The sequence below is a fragment of the Rattus norvegicus genome, chromosome 6 (genome assembly GCF_021556685.1).
Source record: "Rattus norvegicus strain SHRSP/BbbUtx chromosome 6, alternate assembly SHRSP_T2T, whole genome shotgun sequence".
NCBI classification, from domain to species: Eukaryota; Metazoa; Chordata; class Mammalia; order Rodentia; family Muridae; genus Rattus; species Rattus norvegicus.
In genome coordinates this window covers 143510418-143533966 of record NC_141539.1, presented here as the reverse complement: position 1 = coordinate 143533966, position 23549 = coordinate 143510418, and the positions used below count along the sequence as shown (strand labels likewise).

The window sequence follows — 23549 nt, the reverse complement described above, 5'->3', positions numbered from 1 at the left end:
AGGATAAGAACAAAGTCTGGGAAGCCCCCACACAGTTCGCTTGACAGCCACATCACAGACAGTAGGAGAAAAACCACAAAGAACCCTGGCTTTCCCGCTGCCTCGCTTCGCTGGGCTGCCCATCTCACTCTACCTACTCCTACTCCATCTCTGGATGAGACACAATCACCTCACCCCACAGACAAGCAGATGAGACACTCACAGTGTGGAGTGGCAGAGCTGGGGCCGCAGGGCCTTACTACAAATAGAAAAGGCATTCTTTCTCTGATAGACTGGTATGAAAAGAGGGACCAGCTAGGTTCAAAAATGAAGTTTGGTAACTTTGGTTTAGGGGTTAAACAAAAATCAAGATCAGGTCTGACAAGAATTCCAGGGCTGTGAATTCAGCTCTATTAGTAAGTAACTGTTTGAAAGTGATATTTTTAGCCTGTGGCCATACAACTCTGAAAATGGCATGGCCACTCCCATCTAAAGGTGGGCGTCTTTGCCTTAGATGGATTATGCATTTACAGCTAGCTGCTTCTTCCTGCAGGTCAGCTATACCTGGCATCAGGGAGAAGCATTCAACTGCTCACTAGCGAGCAGAAAGAGAGGAGGAGGCCTGAGTGTAAGTCCTCAGAAGCTCCTGGTGGCTGTCACAGCACAGGCTCTGGCTCACTGGCTGCACACAGGAACTGTGTGGGTAGGTTTATTGTCCCATGAGCCCTCCTGACCTCCTATACCAGGGATGCCTGTGCAGAGACCTGCCTGGTGGAAGGTAGATGACTGGTAGACAAGAGGAAGTAAAACATGACATGCAGGAACTGTGGGCTCCAGATTCCTGAGTGTTTTAGACACCACTGTGTGGGCTGAAGATAGTCTTTAGCCTAAGACAGCTCCCTGAATGTGGAAAAGCAGTACTGATATTCGGGGATAGCTCCCTGAGTGTTAGGATAACACTAAGCCAGTGGAGAGCTCCCTAAAACTGTGACCACAGCACTTAGGTCAACAAACAGCTCACTTAGAGTATAAGGACATGAACTAGCTTGCGGACAGCTCCACAGAGCCTGGCTTCCTGCCAATCAATAGTCAGAGAAACACTAATGAGAGCAGTAACAGGTTTAAAAAATAAAAAATCAAGTGAACATTATGACACGCATGCAAGGTGCTGTCCATTCTCAGCTCTGCGCTGACAACAAAGACAGAAGATGCATCCCCAAACACTGCCTCCCACGAGGCACCTCTTCAGACATGGCTGGCTGCAAAGTAGTAGACATGCATGTTATTTCTGGCTAGGCAACATCTGTGAATCTGCCATGAGGCACCAGTCTTTGCTTATACATACACATATACACACAGAGAGACAGACACAGACACATCCACACATACACATCCACACACAGGCACACACAAAGACACATACACACATATACACACGAGACACGCACACACACACACAGACACACAGACACACACACACACACACACACACACACACACACACACACAGAACACAAGGTCTTGATCTGCAACTGGCTTGCTATGTAGCTGAGAATGATCTTAAACTTCTGATTTTCCTATCTCCAATTCCCAAGTTCTGGGATCACAGGTACTTGCCCATCTTAGAATATGAGTCTTGATCTTGTGGACATGCACAGTAGAGTTGTTGGTCTTAGAATGAACAATCCTACCAGGAGAAACAACCAAGTCATGGTTGTAACAGTTGTTACTGTCATGAATATGAATGTTTCTTACTGCACATCCCCAGCAGAGTTGACATCCTAATTTTTACATTTTCAGTTCTCCTTTAAACTTTCACATATTTATACAATATATCTTGATCATATCCATGCATCATCATCCCCCCAATAACTGCTCAGCACGTGACGCCTTGCCTCTGTCTTAGCCAGGCTAGTGTATCTGAAGTGGTGGTTCTTCAACATCACTGCATTTCCTCAGTGAGTGACACTGAACAGTGTTTTAAGGATTTGTTTATTCTTATTTTATGTGTGTGTGTGAGTGCCTGCATGCATGTGTGTGCATATGCATTTCTATTTCCCTTAGAGGCCAAAAGATAGCATTGGACCCCCTGGAACTGAATCGATGGATAGTTGTGAGCTACCATGTGGGTACTGGGGGCTGAACCTGGGTGCTCTGTGGGAGCAACAAGTGCTCTTCACCATGGATCCATCTCTGCAACCCCAACACCGAACACTCTTGATGCCTTTTGTACATGGAACTCACTGACCCTTTGTATACTTTTTTTGCTAGATAAAGTATCTGTTCCAAATTGTTTACACGTTTTGCCCTGGGTTCCTTCTTTCATCTTTACCAATGAACTACCAACATACCATGTGTGCATACATTTGCTTCCACACAGGCATTGTCCCATAAAACCATGTCCTGAACAATGGGGTCATAGAGGCTCTCTGCCTATGCAGAAATGCTCTCCCCTTTCCCCTACACATCCCCATGCAACCATGCAACCACTGCTTCTGTTACCCACTGCTTCTTGTCTCCCGTCCATCATTTAAAGACTTGTCTGTGCTGCTTGTTGCTGCGTGCCTTAATACTTACCAACGGTTAATGGTCTGTCCCATTTGCCTGCTCACATGTTGGCAGACATTTCTGTTAGCTGTAGTTCTGCTCTCTACTATTAAGATTACCACAGAAACTCCTGGGCAAATTTTTGGAATGGACATATGCTTTAATTCATCATAAGAAGAGATGGAGTGGTTGGAACCTAGGGAGATGTGCGTTCAACTTTTCAAGTCATTTTGTAGTTCCAGGTCCTCCACCCTATCAAAACGTGTGGCCAGACTTCTAAACTTCATCCAGTCTCCAAATACGCAGTGTCAATCAGCTTCACATTGCCAGTCTAAGTAGTTCAGACCTCCCATCCCATCCACCCCCATCTTTCTCACATCTTCTCTAAGGTGCCCTGGTCTGAGTGCCTGCATTATGCTCACAGAGGATGTGATTCTGGTTGGGTTTCTCTGGTCCCCTGAGCAGGTCCTCTCATCTTGCACAGCTAGCTCTTTTTTTTTTCTTTTCTTTTTTTTTCGGAGCTGGGGACCAAACCCAGGGCCTTGCGCTTGCTAGGCAAGTGCTCTACCACTGAGCTAAATCCCCAACCCCAACACAGCTAGCTCTTGACAAGCCTCTACTTATAACAGATGCTCCCAGAAGTCCCCATAGTGCTCCTTTCCCTACTCTGGAGGTTTACCTGTTGTTCCGATTTGTAGAGCCCCAAATCCTTAGGACTCTGTTCATCTTTAGCCTTGGGGGGTTTCTTAGAAACAACAGAACAGCAGCTCATCTAATTACCATGCTATGGGTGGTAGTGGATGTCCCTAAACCACAAACAGGTTCAACAATTGACCTTTAGCTGTGTAATCACTTGGGATAACCCCAGTTCACCTAACAATCCTGTTGTGAAGCCTTAACATTGAATATTTATCCCACCACTGTACTTAACTCCATTTCAACTACATTTTTGGGTCTGATGTTTCTTTTACAAAACATGACTGAAAATTCTGAAGGGCATGGTCAGTCTCTTGTCTTTCTCAGAGCCCATTATAGTTGCTTTATATTAAATATGTTCTCAAAAGTTTTCTAAAATAAATCAAGCAAGCAATGAATTTCAGCTTGACCCTCTTCCGTGATGTGTAGAATGGGGACATACTGGTGCTCTGTAGGTATAACTGGAGCATGTTAATGCTGTGCAAAGCACCTGCAAGGACTTTGAACCAGTGCTGCTCTGGTCAATAAAGCAAGAAGGTGGGCACCCCATTAACAACACAGGAACAGGGGAAGTGTGGATTTAGTTATACTTGTGTGCTTAATGCATGTGTCAGAGTGGCTCCCAGCCATGCTTGTTTAGAAAGAGCATGGAAGTCCTATTCCCCATGGTTTTTGTTATGAGGTGATCAGTCCAACAGTCTCAAAGAGAATACATTCAAAATTCTGTCTATGCTGGAATCAGATTCTCTAGGATAGATAGACGGGGGGGGGGGGGGGAACCTATGATTTGTAAACAATTCACTAGAAATTGGATGCATGTTGAAACACCACCAATGGCTACAGTTTAAATTGCTACCAAGATAGCCTGTCACCCGATGGGAGGGGCGGGAGAAGCCCCCAGTCCCCGGCTGACTGCAGAGCGAGCCCTGCGGCAGCCTGGATTGCTGCTGCACTTCTGTGCTTTGTGCAGACGCTGCTCATTAGAAATGTGACTCAGCTCTCTCCTCATTTAAGCACTCAACAGAAAATAATGAGTTCCGGGCTTTCACGCATTTTTTAAAAAAAAAAAAAAATGAAGAAACATCCATCTGAATACAGAAGGGAAAATGTGTGAGTCAGAAGTGCCCCCCAGCGCTCGGAGTCTGAATAACTCACAGCCGTTGCTCTGAAACGCCCACCCAGTCGGACGATTATAGTGCCCATTAGTTCACACTGGGTTGCTTTTGAAGGGAAATAACAACTGTGGGTAAAAAGATGGGGTTATAGGCATCTACTGGCACTGTTGTGACTACCTGGGGTGTGAGGTCATCCTGCTGAGTAGTGGTTTCAAGGAACCCGGGAGCCAACTTTGTGTGAGTGGTACTGGTGTCATGGTATTCTGGCCATACTCAGTGCCAGCTCCCCTTGCCAACTGCTCTTTCTTGGCTGTGGGGAATGTGAGCACTTGCCACTGCTCCTCCTCTTTATGGGTCCAGAGCCCACAGAAACATCTAGAAAAATCTGGCAGCCTTTTGTGGACACCTGTCAGGAGGAGCCCTTGTTCTAGCAGAGCAAATGGTGCTGTCATCCTACATGGGGAAAGCTTCAAGTACCTTCAGGGAGTCAGATGCTGGTGCTGGACTCATAGCATAGGTGTATGCTATGTATATATGATAGGTGTATGCTATGTATATATGATAGGCATGTGCTATGTATATATGATAGGCATGTGCTATGTATATATGATAGGTGTATGCTATGTATATATGATAGGTGTGTGCTATGTATATATGATAGGTGTGTGCTATGTATATATGATAGGTGTATGCTATGTATATATGGTAGGTGTGTGCTATGTATATATGATAGGTATATCAGGACTGAGAATGCTTAGGCCTGAGGAAACCTTGGTGTGGGTTAGGGGAAAATCTCCAGATGTCCCTCGGTGCGTAGCAACACATTACAGTCTTAGACAGAAAACACAACCCAATGAGGTAACATGGTGGACATTCATTACAAAGAGCTGTTGTGCCTGTAAAAGATCTACCACATACACCAGGGAGTCTGACTTGCCCACCACTCTCACCCTTAGAGATGAACTGGTTCTCAGGCTCCAAACTGACTTCTCCTGGAATCCAGACCCCACCCCCTTGAAGGCAATTAAAAGTCTGGCAAGGCCTGCTTGCAAACGCCACTGAAAATGTCTTGGTGACCATACTTTGACACCTTAAAAACTCACTGAAGTCCTAATGATTCCTTTAAAATGTGACCCATCTCCAAAGCAAGCTAGCTCTGACAATCTGACTGAGTGAGCAAGGACCATTCATTCCACTAACAGCCGTAACCTTCGTAATCTGAGAAGCTTCTGCCTCCAAATGAGAAGTCTCACCAGTTTCTCACTTTGTACCTTGGACCTAGCTGGCAAGTCTGGCTCTGAATAGCATGGAGATTGTCCTGTGCTTAAGCCTGCCTTTGACAGATGGACACTTGTCTAGAGCCCAAGCCCAAAAGTCTTACTCTTTTGGGCACCACGTCATCTTGATATGTTATCCTGGATCAGTAGTCATTCTGCTGTTCTGAGATATCCACACCAGTGACCTTACCAGAAACTAGAAATCTCCAGGGATGTAGAGATTGCTTAAAACAAGCCAGCCAGGTACCAGACCTAACTCCAGCCATGTTTAAATGGCCTTGTCCTCTTGCTGTCTGGGTTATGTCTCCACACCTATCCTAAACACTTTTCCTACATTTGGAAACAGAGCTGTTTGTTGAGTTCTTAGCACTAGATTTCCTGCAGTGGTGCGTGTAGCTAGCACAGGGCCAGGATCCAGAACCTCCTTGCATGCAGCCTTACCCTTCCAAACTATCCAGAGCAGGAGGACAGCTGCAGGGAGCCTGAGAACTAGGACCGCTCATTCTGCTAAGATGTCCGTACCCTACAAACAACACACAAACAGGTAAAGGGCAACTCCAGCCATGAGGAGTAGTCTGAAACCTCACCTTAACTGGACGAGTCTCGTGGTCTATCCTGGGGTGTGCATTTGCCGTCGGGGCCTGGGACAGAAGCTCCAGGTAGGGCAGATAGCGCCGAAGGGTCTTGGCCAGGGCCACCTCACTCTCCAGACTGAACCATTTTTCATTATCCGCATTCTGTTGTAAGGACCTGAAGAGCAAAGAGAACAGTGACTCAACCACGCGGAGCCTGAGGTGGGGACAGGTGGGAGCATGGCATGTGCATAGTCTCAGTGGCCGGCAAGGGTGCAGCCGTACAGTGAGCTGATAGTGAACACCTCGGCATCTCCTTGACCAGTGTTGTTTGTGAGGGAGCCTGGACTCACTGTTCCCACAGTTGAAGGAATGCAGTGGAGCTGATGGGAGGGGCGATGAGTGGACCAACAGGACTCACGTATAACACACTGTTCACGGTGTCCAGTGACATTGCTGACGTGAGACAGATAAACATGGAGTACACCATGTTCAGGCACCACCTGAAGCATGAGCTCAAGAAGCTGAAGCAGGGGAATGGAAAAGTTTGGTGTCAGCTCAAGTAACTTAATGAGTTCCTGTTCAAATTAAAGGAAGTAAATGAGAACCCCGTACATGCATGCATATTTTTATCAAGTCCACACACAATTCTGTACCTTATATCTCCCACTACTTTCCCTTCCCAACTTCATTTGATTTTATTTCTTCCTTCCTTCTTTCTTTCCATTTTGATCTTACAAAAAAGGGTTTCTCTGTGTAGCCCTGGCTGTCCCAGAACTCAGTCTGTAAACTGGGCTGGCCTCAACCTCACAGAGATCCAGCTGCTTCTATCTTCTGGGAGCTGGGATTAAAGGCACTGGGATTAAATTGCCCAGCTTGCTTTTCTTTAAAAGTCACTGTACTGCCTAATTTTACGTTAACTTGACACAGGCTAGAGTCATCTGAGGGAACCCCGCTTGAGAAGATGCCTCCATAAGATCAGGTATAGACAAGCCTATAAGGCATTTTCTTAGTTAATGATTGGTATGGGAGGGCCCAGTCCATTGTGGCGTTGTGGGCGGTGCCATCCCTGGGCTGATGGTACTGGCTTCTATGAGCAAGCCAAGAGAAGCCAGTAAGCAGAACCTCTCCATGGCCTCTGCATCAGCTCCTGCCTCCGGGTTCCTGCCTTGCTTGAGTTCCTGTCCTCATTGCTTCCAATGATGAATTGTTCCATGGAACTGTGAGTGAAATAAACCCTTTCCTCCCCAAGTTCCTTTCAGTCATGGTGTTTAATCATATCAATGCTAACCCAACTAAGACTCTCAGAGTCTACTTAGCACTACCTGTATGATCAGGAGTGTAATATCAGCTAGTCCTACTGGAACATGGGTAACCTCTCAGGAACCACAACGCTGAAAGGAATTATCCCTCCATCCTCAGCAATCATCAACTGTAAGTGTCCTTAAAAGTTTTAAAGGGATAGAGGTGTAGCTCAGTGACTGTGTGGGTACCTAACTTTAGGTTCCCGGTTCAATCACCAGAACTACACATACACAAAGAAGTGTCTGAAGTGCTGAGAAAGGCAGCCAGAGAGAGGGCTGACATGATATAGACATGGGGGAAGGCAAAGAGAGTCTATGGAAAAGGCAAAGGGTACTTTAAACCCCACAAAATTCTGTGAGCTCTGGACAAAAGAGGGTATGGCCTTGGTGGTGTGGAAGAGTCAGGCACGACCTGTCCCACCCCCACCCCAGCAAGGTCTAGCATTGCTCCACCTCTGTTTTAGCACGGGTGTGCCATAAATGACCCCTGACCTCTAAAGTGACTGTTTTTACACTTCACACTAACTTTGTGGCATGCTATTGCAGTTCCCAGGCTCCTAGAAGCAGCCACTCTGCAATCAGATGGTCCTGTAAAGAGATCTATGTCCAGGAAGAGAAGTCTGAAGTTGTAAACACCTTGAGTGTGGGGTTCACCCTGTAGGTATATTAGGGTGTAAGGGTAGCAAGGTCAAGGCCAAAGAATTCACAACTTCAGAGAACAGTCAAACCTACAGATAGCTTGTAGGAACAGTTGAATGTGACTGTGTTAGAAGTCAGCAAGAGCCATGGCAGCTGTAAGAGAGGTGTCAGAGGAGTGGCCAGGCATCATGGATCCTGAACATGGTCTAGACAAGCCAGGACAATGGGACAGAGATTCTATAACTTGAAGACCCATGTGGAATACCATGATAGAGGTGGGAGGGGAGGGATATCAAGAAGACATTGACCAATTAACCAATGGCTGACCCCATGCTCCTCCTAGGTCCCTCCCAGAAAGAACCCCATCTGCCTTGTAGCCTGTGTGGGCAGCAGGCCAGCTGCATTGAGCATTCTGACTTCCGCACTAGTGCTCATTGCCTGTTCCACCAAAGAGGATACCTTCTGATGGAGGAATGAAATGCAGGCAGGTTCATCGATGAGCCAGGACTAAAACCACATACATAAACCACACTGCTAATAAGAGTCAAAGACTTCTCTAGCAGACTGAGTCTAATGGCTGGCAATGCTGACAGAATGCTCTGAATTCTGATTACTTTCGGGCTTTCGATTCATTAAGCCCCTTGTTTATGTCTAGAAAGGAGATGGGGATTAGTCAAATAGGTCAGATCCTCTGAGCTACTCTGGGCCCTGACTGCCCACACCACATTGCCTCCAGAAACCTTCCCAAATGCCCAGTGTCAGCCGCCATTAGCTCACATTCCCTCAGACCTCTGGTAGTTCTGCCTCCATACCTCACAGCCCCCAGCAGGCTCTTGGCTCTGCCCTGTAGCATGATCCCAGCAGAGAGAACCTGCCCGTCTCCTCTCCCTCTGCCCCAGCAGAGAACTCCCAGCTGAGGCTATGACTTTTCTGAAGCAGAAGCAGAGGCTACCCCTGCCCCAGCTCAGGCCTGGTCCCTCCTGGCTCACTCAGACCTCTCAGATCTCTGCTGGGCAAGGAGGTAACATCACCAGGGCTGTGGCACAAAGCAGCTAAATTCAAATGTGCAGTTGCAAGACTCTAAAACTGTCCTATCTGTGTTCTTCACTTGGTTCCTCAGTGCTGGTGTTCACTGGGTATTTCTGTAGTTATAGACATTCCTTTCATTGGTTCATTAGTCATAATTCTAAGCGGTTGCTTTACAGTGCATAGTATTCACCTATAACTGAGCCTGTTACAGGTGCCTGTGAGTGACAGTCACAGCTCAGGTGACCTACAGGTAACAAGTATAGTAAATCTGTGGGCTTTCTCCCTGCGATCTTGTGTGTGACCGTCTGTGTTGCCACAAATTAAATTTTACAGTTCAGACAAGCCCCACAATGCATTGTATGTTGTTTAATCGGTTGACTCTGCATGAGATTGAAATAGCGAGGTGTAACATCAGGTCCCTGGTGGAACCGCAGGTCCCAGGTGCTCAGTGGCTTTTGGGGTATGCATCCCAATGCATCAGCCTGGCTTCCTTGCCTCCTCTCCCAGTTATGACAGGAAATTTGCTTCAGCTCCTAGCTCACTGAGAAAATATTAAGTTAACCATTGCATTTGAAAGGTGCTTTGAGGCATGTGGAACTCTGGGTTGATCTTCCTTTTTATACCCAGTGTGTTCTTGCTTTTGACCAAGAGCAACCAGCAACCACACAACCTTCCTCTCTCTTCCTTCCTGCTCTCTTGCTGGGTTTGGAGCAATTTGATTACAACATGTCTTGGTTTTTTTCAGATTGTTTTACTTGGGGAGTCATACAGCATCCTAGGTGTAGTTTTTTAAATGAGAAATGTCTCTCATGGACTCAGGTATCTGAACACTTGGTCTGCACATATTGTATAAGTTTCCTCAAGAGATTGAAACATTCCATTCTGTTGGAAAGCTCCTTGACATGGTAGTAAAGCGACTCCAAATACTTTCAGGAAGTCCCTGAAACTGACCAGATCTACTAGGCTTCTCCTTCCCCAGTATTCAATAAAGGCTGCTGAGAGTTGCTTTCAAGCAAGCCAAGCTTCCAAAAGGATTCTTTAGACCAAGCCAGTTACTTGGAAGAAGACCACTAGCTGAACTCCCTGGAAAATGTTGAGACCAACTGAGCTACCTAGAAAGAACACTCTCCAACCTATTAAACTGCCTGCAGACTATGCAATGAGCTCCAGGCTACCAGTGTCATGAACTGTCACCCATGCTGGGGTGAGCTTTGATGATGCAGCTGTCTGGTAAGTCATTCCTGCTTCTCTAAGTAACCTCTTGCTCATATTCCTCTAAGTAACTCAAAGGTTCACCAAGTTAAACTTTGGTGGTATCCATATGGGGATCACTATCTGGAGTAAGTAGGTGTGCGTGTGCATGTGTATATCTATAGTGGTGGTGGTGGCAGTGGTGACAGTGATGATGGTGGTGGTGATGGTGGTGGTGGTGTGTGTGTGTATGTGTGTGTTTGCGTGTGTGTGTGTGTGTGTGTGTGTGTGTTGCATCTCCCCAAGAAAAGTGTTGTTACAAATCACCAATTAGTAGTACTCTGGGGGTAGGCTATGTGCTGTAGTTGCTACAGCCTTGCTAGAGGAACAACCTCACTGGAGATAGGCTTTGAGAGTTTATAGCATCACCCTACTCAGGGTTCATGCTCTGGTTTATGTTTCTGGACTTTCCTTCTGGAACCATAGGCCACAATAAACTTCCCCTTCACTACAGATGCCTTTGGTCATGGTGTTTTATTACAAAAATGGAGAAATAAATAATACAGTGCATCTCAAGATTTATCATTTTCACCATGTGGAAACAATTTTGGTCTTCTGCAAATGGCTTTTTCTTTTTATCAATACTTCTATCTTCCCCTCCCTGAGGCTCTGTCTTCATGCATATTTGGTCCCTGGATATCTCTGAACTCATTGGTGATGTTTGTTTACTTTGCTATATCTTCTCTCTGTCTTCTTATTGCTATATTTCTAAGTTTGCTAGAATTTTGTACATGTACCTCCCTTGCTATTAGCCTAGCATGCACTCTTCTCCCCTCCCACATTTTGCATCTGTATCATTCCATCTGAACTCATGGGTCTCACTTTCTTGCCTCTTCTTCTGTTTAGTAACCCTTGATTGGATTCTACACTCTGCACTTTTTTCTCTTTGGGTGATATATATTCATGTATTTCCATAACATTTTTCTTTTTCATTGCTGCTTTTGTTGTTGCTGTGGTTGTAAAGATTCCGACTAGCTATTTAGTTGGTTTGGAAGCTTGAACTCATGACTTTCTTCCTTGGTCTTTCCAGTGCTGGTATTACTATGCCTAGCTGCCATTAGTCTCTTTCCCTTCATATCCTGCTTAGGGGACTTGAGAACAGTTCTACCCTTCAAGTCTTACCTGTAAGATGAGTACAGTGGCAGTCCTCTACAAGTTAATCCTCTAGAAGCCTGAAATCTCTGCAGCTTGATCTCAAATGATGGTCCTTTTTTGGAGGCAACACCTTGCACACTATGAAAAGGTTGGTGCACCACATGGTGGGATATCCCCAATCCCCCAAGATATGGTGGGCACTTTCAATGCTCACAGTGATTACACATACTTCCAAGGTCTTCCCTGCACAGCTCTTGCTGTCTTGCCAATGTGTAACACTGAGTGCCTCTCTTTGGAGAGTGCTGACAGGTACCCAGCCCCTACTGTTTTCAGCCAACTTACTCCCATGAGTGATGACTTGGGACATCAGAAAGTTACTGCTTGTTCTCTGACTCACAGGCTAGTACCCTTGCATCTAAAGAGCCTGTTGTCCTTTGGTTTGTTTGCTTCATGTAGAATAAGAAGGTGTCCTTTTTGCTCTACCTTGGCCAGTTATTCGGAGTCTCAAACAGAGCATAACCAATACCCATCCTATCACAGCAGGATAGGTGAATGGAAAGGTCTTCACACAATGGATACTATTTATGATTTATAAAGAATGAATGTACCGTTGGCATCAGATGCAGCCTACTGAGGTCAAGTATCTCAGGAACCCATCATAAGGTTAATGATTATAGGAAACTCATCTACAAACACATCCAGTATAGCACTGGAGAGAGGGCTGTGTGCAAGGCATAAATAGAACTCTGAATGGCTGAAATGTTCTGTTTATTGACCTGTGTTCCTAGCACTCGCATGCTAATGTCAAAAGTTGTCAGATTATATGTTTGAGAACTCCTACTTCACAGAACATAAAATTTACCTGAGTGAAACAATACAAGTTCCCTTAAAGAATGTTGTCACCCAGCTGTGTCCCCTACAAAGTGGCCTTCTGAAAGGATCTGGTTGCCCAACCTTACATCCTAGTCTAGCCATCAGCATCCCCCTCTCTCAAGCCAGCCATCTCTAAAGACTCAGAAGGCCCTGTCTGAGACCCCTGTTACAGTGCCTGTGAGACCATGGTCCACCTCAGTCAAGCCACTATATGCACTTTATAGATTCAAGCTTTATGCTGCTATAGCTGTAGGCCTTCCTAACTGCTCAGGGTCTTCCTGGGCCAGGGTACAGAGTCCTTGCTGACTTGTGTATCGCTGATCTAACATTCCAAGCAAGGCATCATCTGTCCTTGTAGAATCCATGGGGCCTGAGGCTTGGCACCACATCATTCACTATTATATGGGACCAGGCCCCAGACAAATGAAACCGTTTCCCTCACAGGAGACCAGTCTATGGATTTTAACAACCCATACAGCCTCTGGGGGCTCCAGATGGTGACCAGGGGTCAGGTCCACACAAGTTTTCAGTCACTTTTGCTTCCTATCTGCTGTCAGTGGGCTTTCTTAGAACTAGGGGAAATGTCTTCTTCACCACAGACTACCCTGTACCACCTTCTATCCTAACAGCAAGAACTGTACTACTAAGAATAAAAGTCTACTCTCAAGAGATCTATCTGAGTGTGGCCACATGCTGCTCCTACCATACTCTGTATATGAGAGGAATATATATGTACAAACAGGAGGTAAAAGAGACTGATTCCTGTGCAAGTGAGCCTCAGAACACTGTCCTGGGTAGCAGGTCCTGGTTTTAATGTCAGGTTCCATAGAATACATTCTCTTCCTTCAAGATGCTCTCTTGGCTGGTGTTTTATGTCAGACACCCAAAGCATCTAACAAGGATGCATATCCCTTGTCTAAAATACTTTGAGGCTTGGGAATTTCTGGATTTGAGTGATATTTGCATAGGTTCAGTGAGATATTTGAGGATAAGGCACAAGTTTAAACATGAAATTCAGTTGAATTTTACATAAGATATAGAGGCTAACATTCCCTTAAAGAATCTATTTGGTGAACTCTCTCTCCTGCAGTAGATAAACTTGTAAGATCACTTAATGACTCCTTTATCCTGGATGGTCTTTTAAGATCCTTTAGTGACCCCTGTGCCTAGTAGAATTACTATATACATTATTATATAATGTACAATGATGTATTATTATACATTATTTCAATCCAAAAAAACAGTTTCATATATTGGAGTAATAGGTTAAAGGTACCTCAATTTTGTGTGTGTGTGTGTGTGTGTGTGTGTGTGTGTGTGTGTGTGCTTGTCCATGTATGTCTTTCCAAAGCCTTCAATACTACATTTTGAACAAAATCAGATGCAGAAAATTACTTGTACCATCCTCCCGAGAGGCATTTCTGGGAGGATGGCATGAGCCAGAGGACGATGCAGTGCCACCTGGAACATTGCCAATGTCACGCCTGTAGTGGACGAGAGAAGCAGCACTTCATCCCAACATGACCACTCCATGTCATGCTTCGGGTTCTACTGTGACCTAGACATACTTTAGAAAATGTACTGGGGTTTTAAGTGGATATAACTCATTATAAATTCCTCACATAAAAGTTAACTGAGAGTCAGGTACCAGCTGATGTTTCATGAGACAAGACAGATTTTCAAGGATGTGTTATAGGGGTATCTAAGGAAGGAGGACTGGAAGATGAAGACCAGCCTATGCTGCAAAGCAAGAAGGGTAGAAAGAAGAGAAGGAGGAAGATGGAGAAGAGTAAAAAGAAGCAGGGAGAAGGAAAGGATTATGAAAGAAGGGAATAAAGGAAAGAAGGAAGGAAAGAAAGAAAGGAAGGAAGGAAGGAAGGAAGGAAGGAAATAAGGAAGGAAAGAAAGAAAGAAAGAAAGAAAGAAAGAAAGAAAGAAAGAAAGAAAGAAAACAGGCAGGCAGCAAGCTGCTACTATCACTGGTGATGCCAGCATATATTTAAAATTCCAGCAAGAAAATGCAAGTCAAAAACTACAGTGAAATATCATCTCACCCATTAGAATAGGGATTATCAAAATACAGAAACAAACACTGGTGAGGATGTGGCAAAGGCACTCTCACATTGCGCACTGCTGCTGAGAATGTAGATGTGTATAATTGTGATGGGGAACAATACAGAAGGTCCCAGGAAGCCTGAAAGTAGGACTGCCATGGAATCTCATCATCTGCTCCCAGATATTCATCCAGAGGAATTGGAATCACGTGCCCAGGAAATGCTGTAGCCGATGCTGATTGCAGCTCTATTCATAAGTGCCACAGTAGGAAATGAGTCTAGGTATCTACTGTGAACAAATAAACATACGCCACGGACTGCCAATCAGCCATGAAGAATGAAATCCTACCCTTTGCAGCAGAGTAGATAGAACCAACAAGGGAACAAGGGAACATGCTAAATTAAATAAACCGGACATTTAAAAAAAACTAAATTAAACACATGCCATCTCTCACATGGCCAACCTGGATGGAGGATAAGTAGACACTTGTTGGAATGTTGGAGGAAGGAAGGACAAAGGGAGGCTGAATCCCAAGCACCAGAGCACAGAAAGGAATAGATTCTAGTGAACACAGCACAGGGCTGGCCACAACTCGCAGTTCTGTTCTTTGAGAGGCCTGGAGAGAGAGACTTGAACCCTAAATACAAGAGAGGGCTGAAGGGAGCAAAGGCCAGTGGCCCTGATCGGATCCATGCATGCCCTGGGTGTAAAATGGCAGCCAGACTCATACCTGAAGGAAAAGGTCTCCTGAAGGTGAGATTCATCAACCCTTTTCCCATCTCTGTTTCTCTCATGTGAAAAACTCATCCTATCACCAGGTAGGGCAGCCAATGTCTGTAATTCTAGCACTTATAATCTAAGGCAGGAGGAAACACCATGGTCTCCAGGCCAGCTTGGACTACAGTGTTAGACAGGTCTGAAAACAAAAGTAAAACCAGCCCTTGGTACAGGACATTTGATCACACTATGAACTCCAAGATTGTGTTGTTCACTGGAAAAACTTGTTTCTAGCTGTAGTTTGGATCAGCCTTCGCACACACCTTTAACCCCTCTGCCTAGAACATAGGCACACAGGGAATGAGAAGGAACCAGAAGAACAAAAAAGATGGCTAGAGTTAGTTTGAGACCACGCAGAGCAATTCAGGAGAAACTGAGAGAAGCCAACTTCAGTCAGTCAGCTTGTGAAAGGAGTTTGAGCTAGAACTGCTGAGTTGAACCAGCCAGAGAGAACTCAGAACAGGAAGAGGTGAGCTTATTCAGCAGCAAATTTCAAAGAAAAGTATACTGGGCCTAGATTAGATTGCACAGGAGTTTGAAACCTCCAGGACTAGGTCTAGGTAAACAGACTGAGGTAGCAAGCTTTAGATGCCAAATTACCTCAGAAGAATAAAAGTTAGTGTTACATGCCCAATGGCAAACACATAATTTATGGGGTAGTTCAAAGTTCCATGCATCTCGAACCACAGCTAATTTTCATGACTACTTCTTAATGGGTGGAATTTCATTTTCTATGTTATTAGATTGTAATTTAGCTGGTCTATTTATTCTTCAGGCACTTTATTTTTTCTCACCAATCGATAATCAATGCAGACAGAGGCAGATCGTGAAGGTGCCTCTAAGTGTCCCTATTTGTCTTGCCTGTGTCTCTTTTGTGCATGGGACATAGTTTGTGACTCTGCAGTAAGTCATGATTACTGAGAAACCACCATCATTCTGGATACATGTAGCAATCAACATGGACTTTTGCCAGATTGATTGGTTCAAGGTAGCCAACAATTTTTGGGAACATTTCCACCTTCTAAAAGGTCGAATGTCTCTCACACCTGGACTCCATGTTTTGTGCCCACCCTTGAATGTGCTGTGTTTTCTGCCCTTGCACATACTGCTAAAAGTTTGCTGTGTAATCGGTGGGATGAAAAGAAGCTAAGGAGGGCAAAGAGGGACTCAGCGACTTTCCTTTCATGTCACTTGGCTTCACATGCAGGACCTGGGCCAAGCAACATGGACTGTGGAGACAGTACCCACGTACACCAGCCACCTAGTTCCCATCTCAGATCTGCAGAAGACAGCCAGGTCTTTCGTTCATAGTGATACTGTGTGTGGCAAGCCTCACTCTTCACAGGGACATCTGACATACCCTGTGCTGATCCCCACATGGCTCTGTCCAATTCAGAGCACCACATGGCCTCTACCTGAGGCAAGACTTATATGTGTGGGAAGACAAATGACCGGCTGTGACTGCTGCTCTCTCAGCTTATGGATCAAGTGGGGATCCTCAAAGTAAGACCAAGTTCTGTCCTTTGTCTCTCCGCCCTCCATCTCCTCTGAAAATGGAGCCCAGAGTTTGCACATATTAATGAGCATCTTATCATTGAGCTACCCTGTAACTCTCCTCCTCCTCCAATTTCTTAAGAAATTGAGACAGGGTCTGTACTGGCTGGTTTTGTGTTCCAACTTGATACAAGCTGGAGTTACCACAGAGAAAGGAGGAAATACCTCCATGAGATCCAGCTGTTGGGCATTTTCTCAATTAGTGATCAAGGGTGGGAGGGCCCATTGTGGCTGGTGCTGTCCCTGGGGTGGTAATCTTGGGTTCTATAAGAGAGCAAGCCGAGCAAGAGAGGGGAAGAGAGCCAGTAAGAAACATCCCTCCATGGCCTCTGCATCAGCTCCTGCTTCCTGCCCTATGTGAATTCCAGTCCTGACTTCCTTCGGTGATGAACAGCAATGTGGAAGTGTAAGCTGAATAAACCTTCTCCTCTCCAACTTGCTTCTTGGTCATGATGTTTATGCAGGACTAGAAACCCTGACTAAGACAGGATTTCATTCTACAGTTCTGGCCGGTCTTGAGCTTTCCATCTCCCCGCCTCAGCCTCCAAGGACCAGGACAAGAGGCATACAGTGTACCCCACAACATTTAGCCTTATCTTCAGTATGAATGAATCACTGATTTGTTGAGGTGAGCTGTTCTGTCTCTCTGGAAATCAGTGCCATGTAAGAAAGAGTTCCAAACTCCATTTCATGACCACCCGTGAATCTGCCCAGCTCTGAATCCACTTGAAATGAGGAAAACCTGAAGGACTCTTGATCAGATACATTGCAGGTCCCTCACCTTCCCCTCCTTTCATAAATTCAGTGACCTTTGTAACTTATGCTAGTGGGATGGGCTCTGGTAGAACAAGAAGGAAGTGTATGGAGTAGAAAGGGAAGGCGCTAGAGCAAAACTGGCCCCTACTCTCTAGGGATTGGGGACACACGGGCTATTTTAATTAATAATTGAATAAGTCTGTTGCTTGGAAACCTGGGGTGATGGCTATCTGTGAATTTACAATCAGACACAGTTATTTAAAATGCCGAGGAAGACAAATGCAGGCAAAGCACAGTGCACAGAGGAGAGAGAGGCCCAAGCACTGCAGTCTGGATGCCCTGCTGGGCTCCCACGCATCTCCCGGAAGCTGTTCGGCATTGGTTATGAAGCCTGTACTTCAAACAAAAGTGTCCAAGTGTCAGATTTTAAAGGAGGCCACAGATTAACCAGGAGGCAAAGGCAAAGTGAGAGCAGCAGCACCATCCTGAGGCAGAAGCTGGGGATACAGCAGGGGCTCTCAGGCTCCTGATGGTCACAGCTACAGGCATCTGGACAGGGTTGCAGAATGACAGTCCAAGACCGGAATGCAGTGCTCATAAAGCACGATACTGGTGAAGAAGAGGGACCATGTCAAAGGAGGTTTCACCTGAGGCATTTTATTAAGCCAAACTATGAACAAAGACATCCTAAGTTCACACGTAATGCTACTGACATTTGTATTTGAAATTAAAATCACGGCATATTGTACATAAAGTTATAAAGTACATAGGTAAGTGTGTATGCTGAACATAGTGGGTAGAAATATACTTTTGAGCCATCCACTGGAAACAGAAAAGCTGTTGCACAAACGGGGCCACGAAAAAAAAACCTCAAATTTGCTAAAGAGTTCAAATCTAACAGTGGACTGAAAAGCAATAGCATTTAGCTCACAAATTTTCAGGCTAAAGCACAGAAATGTGAGAGGAAGGAAAATGTTATATGCCTTAATTGTTCCAAAAAGATGTGAAATGACAGTCACAGGTATACAGAGAAAAGCTCAGGAGGAGGTGACGCCAAGGCCACATTCAGAAGCAATGTAAACCAGATCTCCAACTTAACTCAAGAAGCTACACTTAAAAACAGTACATCTAAAGATAACAGAAAGAAGAAAACTTGAGAAATAGGGTTTTTCAAAAGAAATTATTTTAAGTAGATGAAAGGAGAACTTAAGTTTAAACTGTCACAGGGATTATAGACACACAGGGCTGAACCGTTTCTTCAGGCTGACAGGGCAGCACGTGGGCACTAGGCTAACATCCTGCAAGTCTCTAGGAGACAGCTTTCTTTGAAGACACTAACAATAAGAGACTGTGAGATTTATGTACAAAGAAAGATGATGTTTAAATATATCAGGGAATAGATTATTTCAATGATAAAGAAAAGTTTCCTGGTGACTTTGGGGGTAAAAATGGAGAATTGTGCAATTGACGGGTGACAATGATGTGGTGAAGAAAACGGGATGGGAAGCAGGGGGCAGGGAACTAGGAGCCAAAAAAGGCAGGGAGGAAGATACAGGGGTCAAAATACAGGGAGCTGGGGTCAGGCTGTGTTACAGCTGTGATTCAATTGTAGGGTCTCCATGGAGTCCCAAAGGCCCACAGTATCTCATGGGAATCTCCTAGATTGATAAAGACAAAGGTGAGAGGTCAGATGGTCAAAGTGTGGGGAATTCGTATCGGACTTAGGGGGTATGGAGAAAGGGTTATGACACAGTGGAGTCTGGGCCTTGAGTAAGGAGCCAGGAAGAAGAGCCTGGCCTTCCTCTGCTGTTCGTATAATGGACAATATCCCGGGTGTCAAAGGAAAGCAAAGACTAAGAGACCCGGAGGACACTGGAGCCAAGAAACCAACCCTCCTTGATGGGACAGGGCTCAGAGAGTGGACAAGAGTCTGGAGATACCTAACCAGGTCCTCCAGAAGCTCTGGTTATCCTTAGAGATGGATGATGGGGCTAATTCCCTTCCACTCAGGAGGAAGGAAGGAATTCAGGAGAGCAGAAAGTTCTTGTTTTAAAACCCTGCCTCAGGCCTTCTCTGAGCTAAAGACAGAAACACTCCTCAAGACAAATGAAAGAAAGTCACTGCCATTGTCTTTATGATTAAGTAAGCATTCAAGACAGATGTCTAGGGGCTGGGGATTTAGCTCAGTGGTAGAGCGCTTACCTAGGAAGCGCAAGGCCCTGGGTTCGGTCCCCAGCTCCGAAAAAAAGAACCAAAAAAAAAAAAAAAAAAAAAAAGACAGACAGATGTCTACACACATGGTATCCATCAAGATATATTTAAGATTTATAATAAGTATATATGTTCACACACATATAACAATCTGCATAATAAATGAACTGTTTATGTAATTTATACTAATTTTTATAAATCTTTAAGTTCTTAAATGCATCTACAATTTGATGAAAAACATACACATACATATATACATGCATCATACATACATAAGTATCTTTATAAAGGATGTCTCCAAGAATGTTAATCCACTCTGTATGAAGCACAGAGACTCCATTCATACCACACGCAGACTCACTGTCCTACCCAAGTGCCCACTTTTAGCCTGTTTTTTACCGTTGGCCCCACTAAATTTGAAATGGCCTCTGTGATGACTTGGGGCTCTGACTCACTCAATGTACACAGAAAGTTTAGTTCAGGAATCTTCTGTTGCTTAGGGAAACAAAGGACAGTGCAAACTAAGCCTTTGAGAAAAGTCCCAAAGGTCTGTTCTTTAATCTCAGAGTACAGCACGCCAGACCAGGCTCATTCTCCCAGTAGTTTCTCCTTGGGCAATGTTTCTCATCTCATGACTTATGGGAAGTGGGACTCCCAGGTCATCACCCTACAGCTGTAAGTGCAGGTGAATGAGATGGCACAGAACAAATCGTTGCTCAATAAAGGCTGCTGTGCTTTCGGAGAGAGACCGTGACTTTCTGAATTAACCCTGCTCATTGCAATGTAGTTAATACAATTTCCTAGCAAGAAACCAGAGTCCTTAACCTCATCTTGCTAGACCATGGCTCTGAAGGTGCAGGGCTCTTCTAGGGTCTCAAGGACAAGTAAGAAAAGACCTGCCGTGTGCCTCTCAGTGTCCACGGCACCACACTGCTCCACTGATAAAGATGCCCTTGCAGAGCGTCCCCTTCCTCATGCGTATCCATTCTACACCCAAGAGGTGGGGGTTGCTTTGCTAAAAGTAACCAAACTTAATGATATGGCTATGGCTGAGAACAAGAAGAGGAAGCCATGCCCACACCTACCTGGCTGGGCTGGAAGCTTCCTCATGCCATAGGTAGGCTTTGGGAAGGTTTGAAAGCTCCTGGGCGATCACACGCTGGGTATAGTCATCTTGCCACGTGAAACCTGTGGGGAAAGGAAAATAACCTGAAGCATGAATTTGCAAATGTGGCTAAACTTTTACTCCAGACTCCTACAGACCCCTGCTCTTCCTGAAAAACATGGGGCCTTGTGAGGTTTGGTGAGATCTCCTTTAGCTTTCCTTAAATCTCCAAGCACAAAGGACAGTCAGTGTTTTGCCCCATTCTTTTAAAAATAGGTAGAATGAGGTGTTGGCTGGCAGACAAAGGAAACAGAAACCAAGAGAGACTTTTCTAATGCAGAAGATGGACCTTGTCTACCTGGCTAGTTTCACTGGCAGTGAAGATGGCCCCCTCATCAATGTGCATGTAGTTGCCAAGCATACCGGCTGTACTGCCTTGCTCAGCACACCCACTGTTCTGCTGACCTGGTTGCCACATCACATTGGAACAACTGTTTTCCCTAACCCATCCTGCCCGGGAGCCCAGCGTTTGGTTGGATAGGGTTCTTGTGAAGCAATTACTGTGGATTTAATGTACTAAATCTCAGAGCCAATTACATTATATTTACACTCAAATGTTGTGACAAAGAGCTTTATAACAAGGGGAAGCAGTTATGAAGGCAAAAATCCATGCGATTGTGCATTAATTACATGCACTGTGGATCACATGATAATTATGCTCAGAATTACCAAATAACTCCCAAGAATAATTATTATGCAATTTGTACATTTTAGATCTTACGGTAACGCTTTCACACTTAGAGTTACCCCATGCAATTATCCATAATTATCTAATCACTAAGCATCACATAATTACAGAGGTATATTTTTATGCTCTGTGCAAAAAAACAAGTTACAAAGCCTTTAAGTTAGGACAGCTCTGTGTATGTACATGTTTGCATACATGCAAATGTGTATGCATGTGTGTTCATGTGTGATGATCATGCGTACGAGAGTATATGTGTATGCATGGGAAGGTATATGTGCACATGTGTGTATATTTGTGTCTGCATATGCACGTGTGTCTAGTGTGGTAATGAAGCCTACAGCATACACTCTAGATGAAATTTAAAGTATAGAGTAGTGGTTTTCACGAACATATTTAAGTATTATTAATGAAAATGTGAATTCTTCAAGCTTACAGATGGTAAGAATCAAATGGCTGGCACATCCTAAATCCCAGGAGGCCCAATGGTGAAAATATCAAGAGGACTCTGGGTTCAACCCTAGGTCCTTCAGAGCATCTCTCTGTGGGAAGTAAGTCACTGCAGGGAATTCAGCCCAGTCCCTGTAGCTTGCAGTGTTTTGTGGTGAAGGCAACAGAAGCTCAAGTCCTTGGCCGGGCTTGCTTCTGAGTCCCCCCCCTCTGTCCGTTCCCAGGAGCATTCTCAATGAAAACACTTTGTGATGTTAACACAACAGCTAGCATTTTGGGTTTAGAAAACAAGCGTATTTTAAACATGCTATCCCCCAAGGACAGTCTTAACATTAATATTTATCAGGCAACAGATACTTGAGAGCATAAAGGAACTTTGCATGAAAAAAAATTTCATTAAAAATGTCATCTTCTGGGCTGGGGAGATGACTCCGTTGGTAAAATGCACAGCTTGCATATTCAAGGGTCTGTTTGATCTACAGAGCCCACATTTAAAAAGCATGGGCATGAGAGCACATGCTTAGAACCCCAGAATTAAGGAGGTAGAGCCCCAGGGATTCCCAGGGCTCACTGGGCAGTCTAGCAGGCCAATGACAGACTCTGTCTTAAAAAACAGCAGAGATTACTCCAGAGAAATAACACCAGAGATTGTCCCCTGGCTTCCTGTGCACACAAATGCGTAACACATATGCCTGCACATAAAGATACATAAATCCATGCACATGCAAGCACACACAAACACACACAAGCTGTCATCCAAGGAGCACATTGCTTGGACACAGTGCTACATATGCTGAGCTTCTGTGACAGGGCTTCAGGAGCATGATGGTCAGGGTGGAGCCAGCTGCACAGGCAGTCTGAAAGGGATCCAGACACCAGCCCAGACTTCTAAGCCTTTGTTTGAGCAAAACGTAAGTATTTCTGTGTTGGGAAGGAAATGGACTGAGCATCACTCTGAACTAACAAAGAACCAGAGTACCCTGGAAGAGAAGGTCATCTGCACGAAGGCGAGAAGATGATCTACATGCAGGAAAGTAGAAGACTAAATGTCCCCTGTTCACTCACTGGCAACTTCTAGAGACTGTAGATATGGAGGGCTGAGGCTGGAGAGAACTTGTGAAGAAGGAACCTACAGCAAAGCTTTCCCTTTCTCTATGTGCCCAGACGTGGAGCTAAAGACACCAAGCCGTGAATGCCCTGGGAGCAGACAAAAGAGCTCCAGATAGAGCTAGTTCTCTCTGTCTGAGACCAGGGAAGGACATCCCATAAAGACCAAAGAGTATCAGACAGTGATGGGCTCTACAAGAAAGTACCACTCTCAACCCAACTTCCTGGCTGAGAATCCTAGGATTATTTCCTCCTACACCATGATGAAGCATCTTCATACACCACTCAGCTTATCCTGCCCCTACCTATGATATAAGGTAGAACTACAGGCTGGAATTCCCACACCTCCCTACCCTTAGATGCAGAAAAATTCAGAGGGATCTGAGCCTCCCCCCACTGTTTGCTGCAAAGA

General features: G+C 44.9%; 1 protein-coding gene across 10 annotated transcripts in view; it reads right to left on the bottom strand.

Moving 5' to 3' along the window:
• The window catches only part of Ptprn2 (protein tyrosine phosphatase, receptor type N2), a 744317-nt gene that overhangs the window by 444893 nt on the left and 275875 nt on the right, over window positions 1-23549 (bottom strand). For all 10 annotated transcript variants that reach the window (XM_087552435.1, XM_087552436.1, XM_087552437.1 and 7 more), the window contains 2 exon segments: window positions 20816-20918; window positions 6202-6364 (listed from right to left, as the gene is read on the bottom strand). In XM_087552435.1, the coding sequence (XP_087408561.1) occupies window positions 6202-6364; window positions 20816-20918 (266 nt within the window).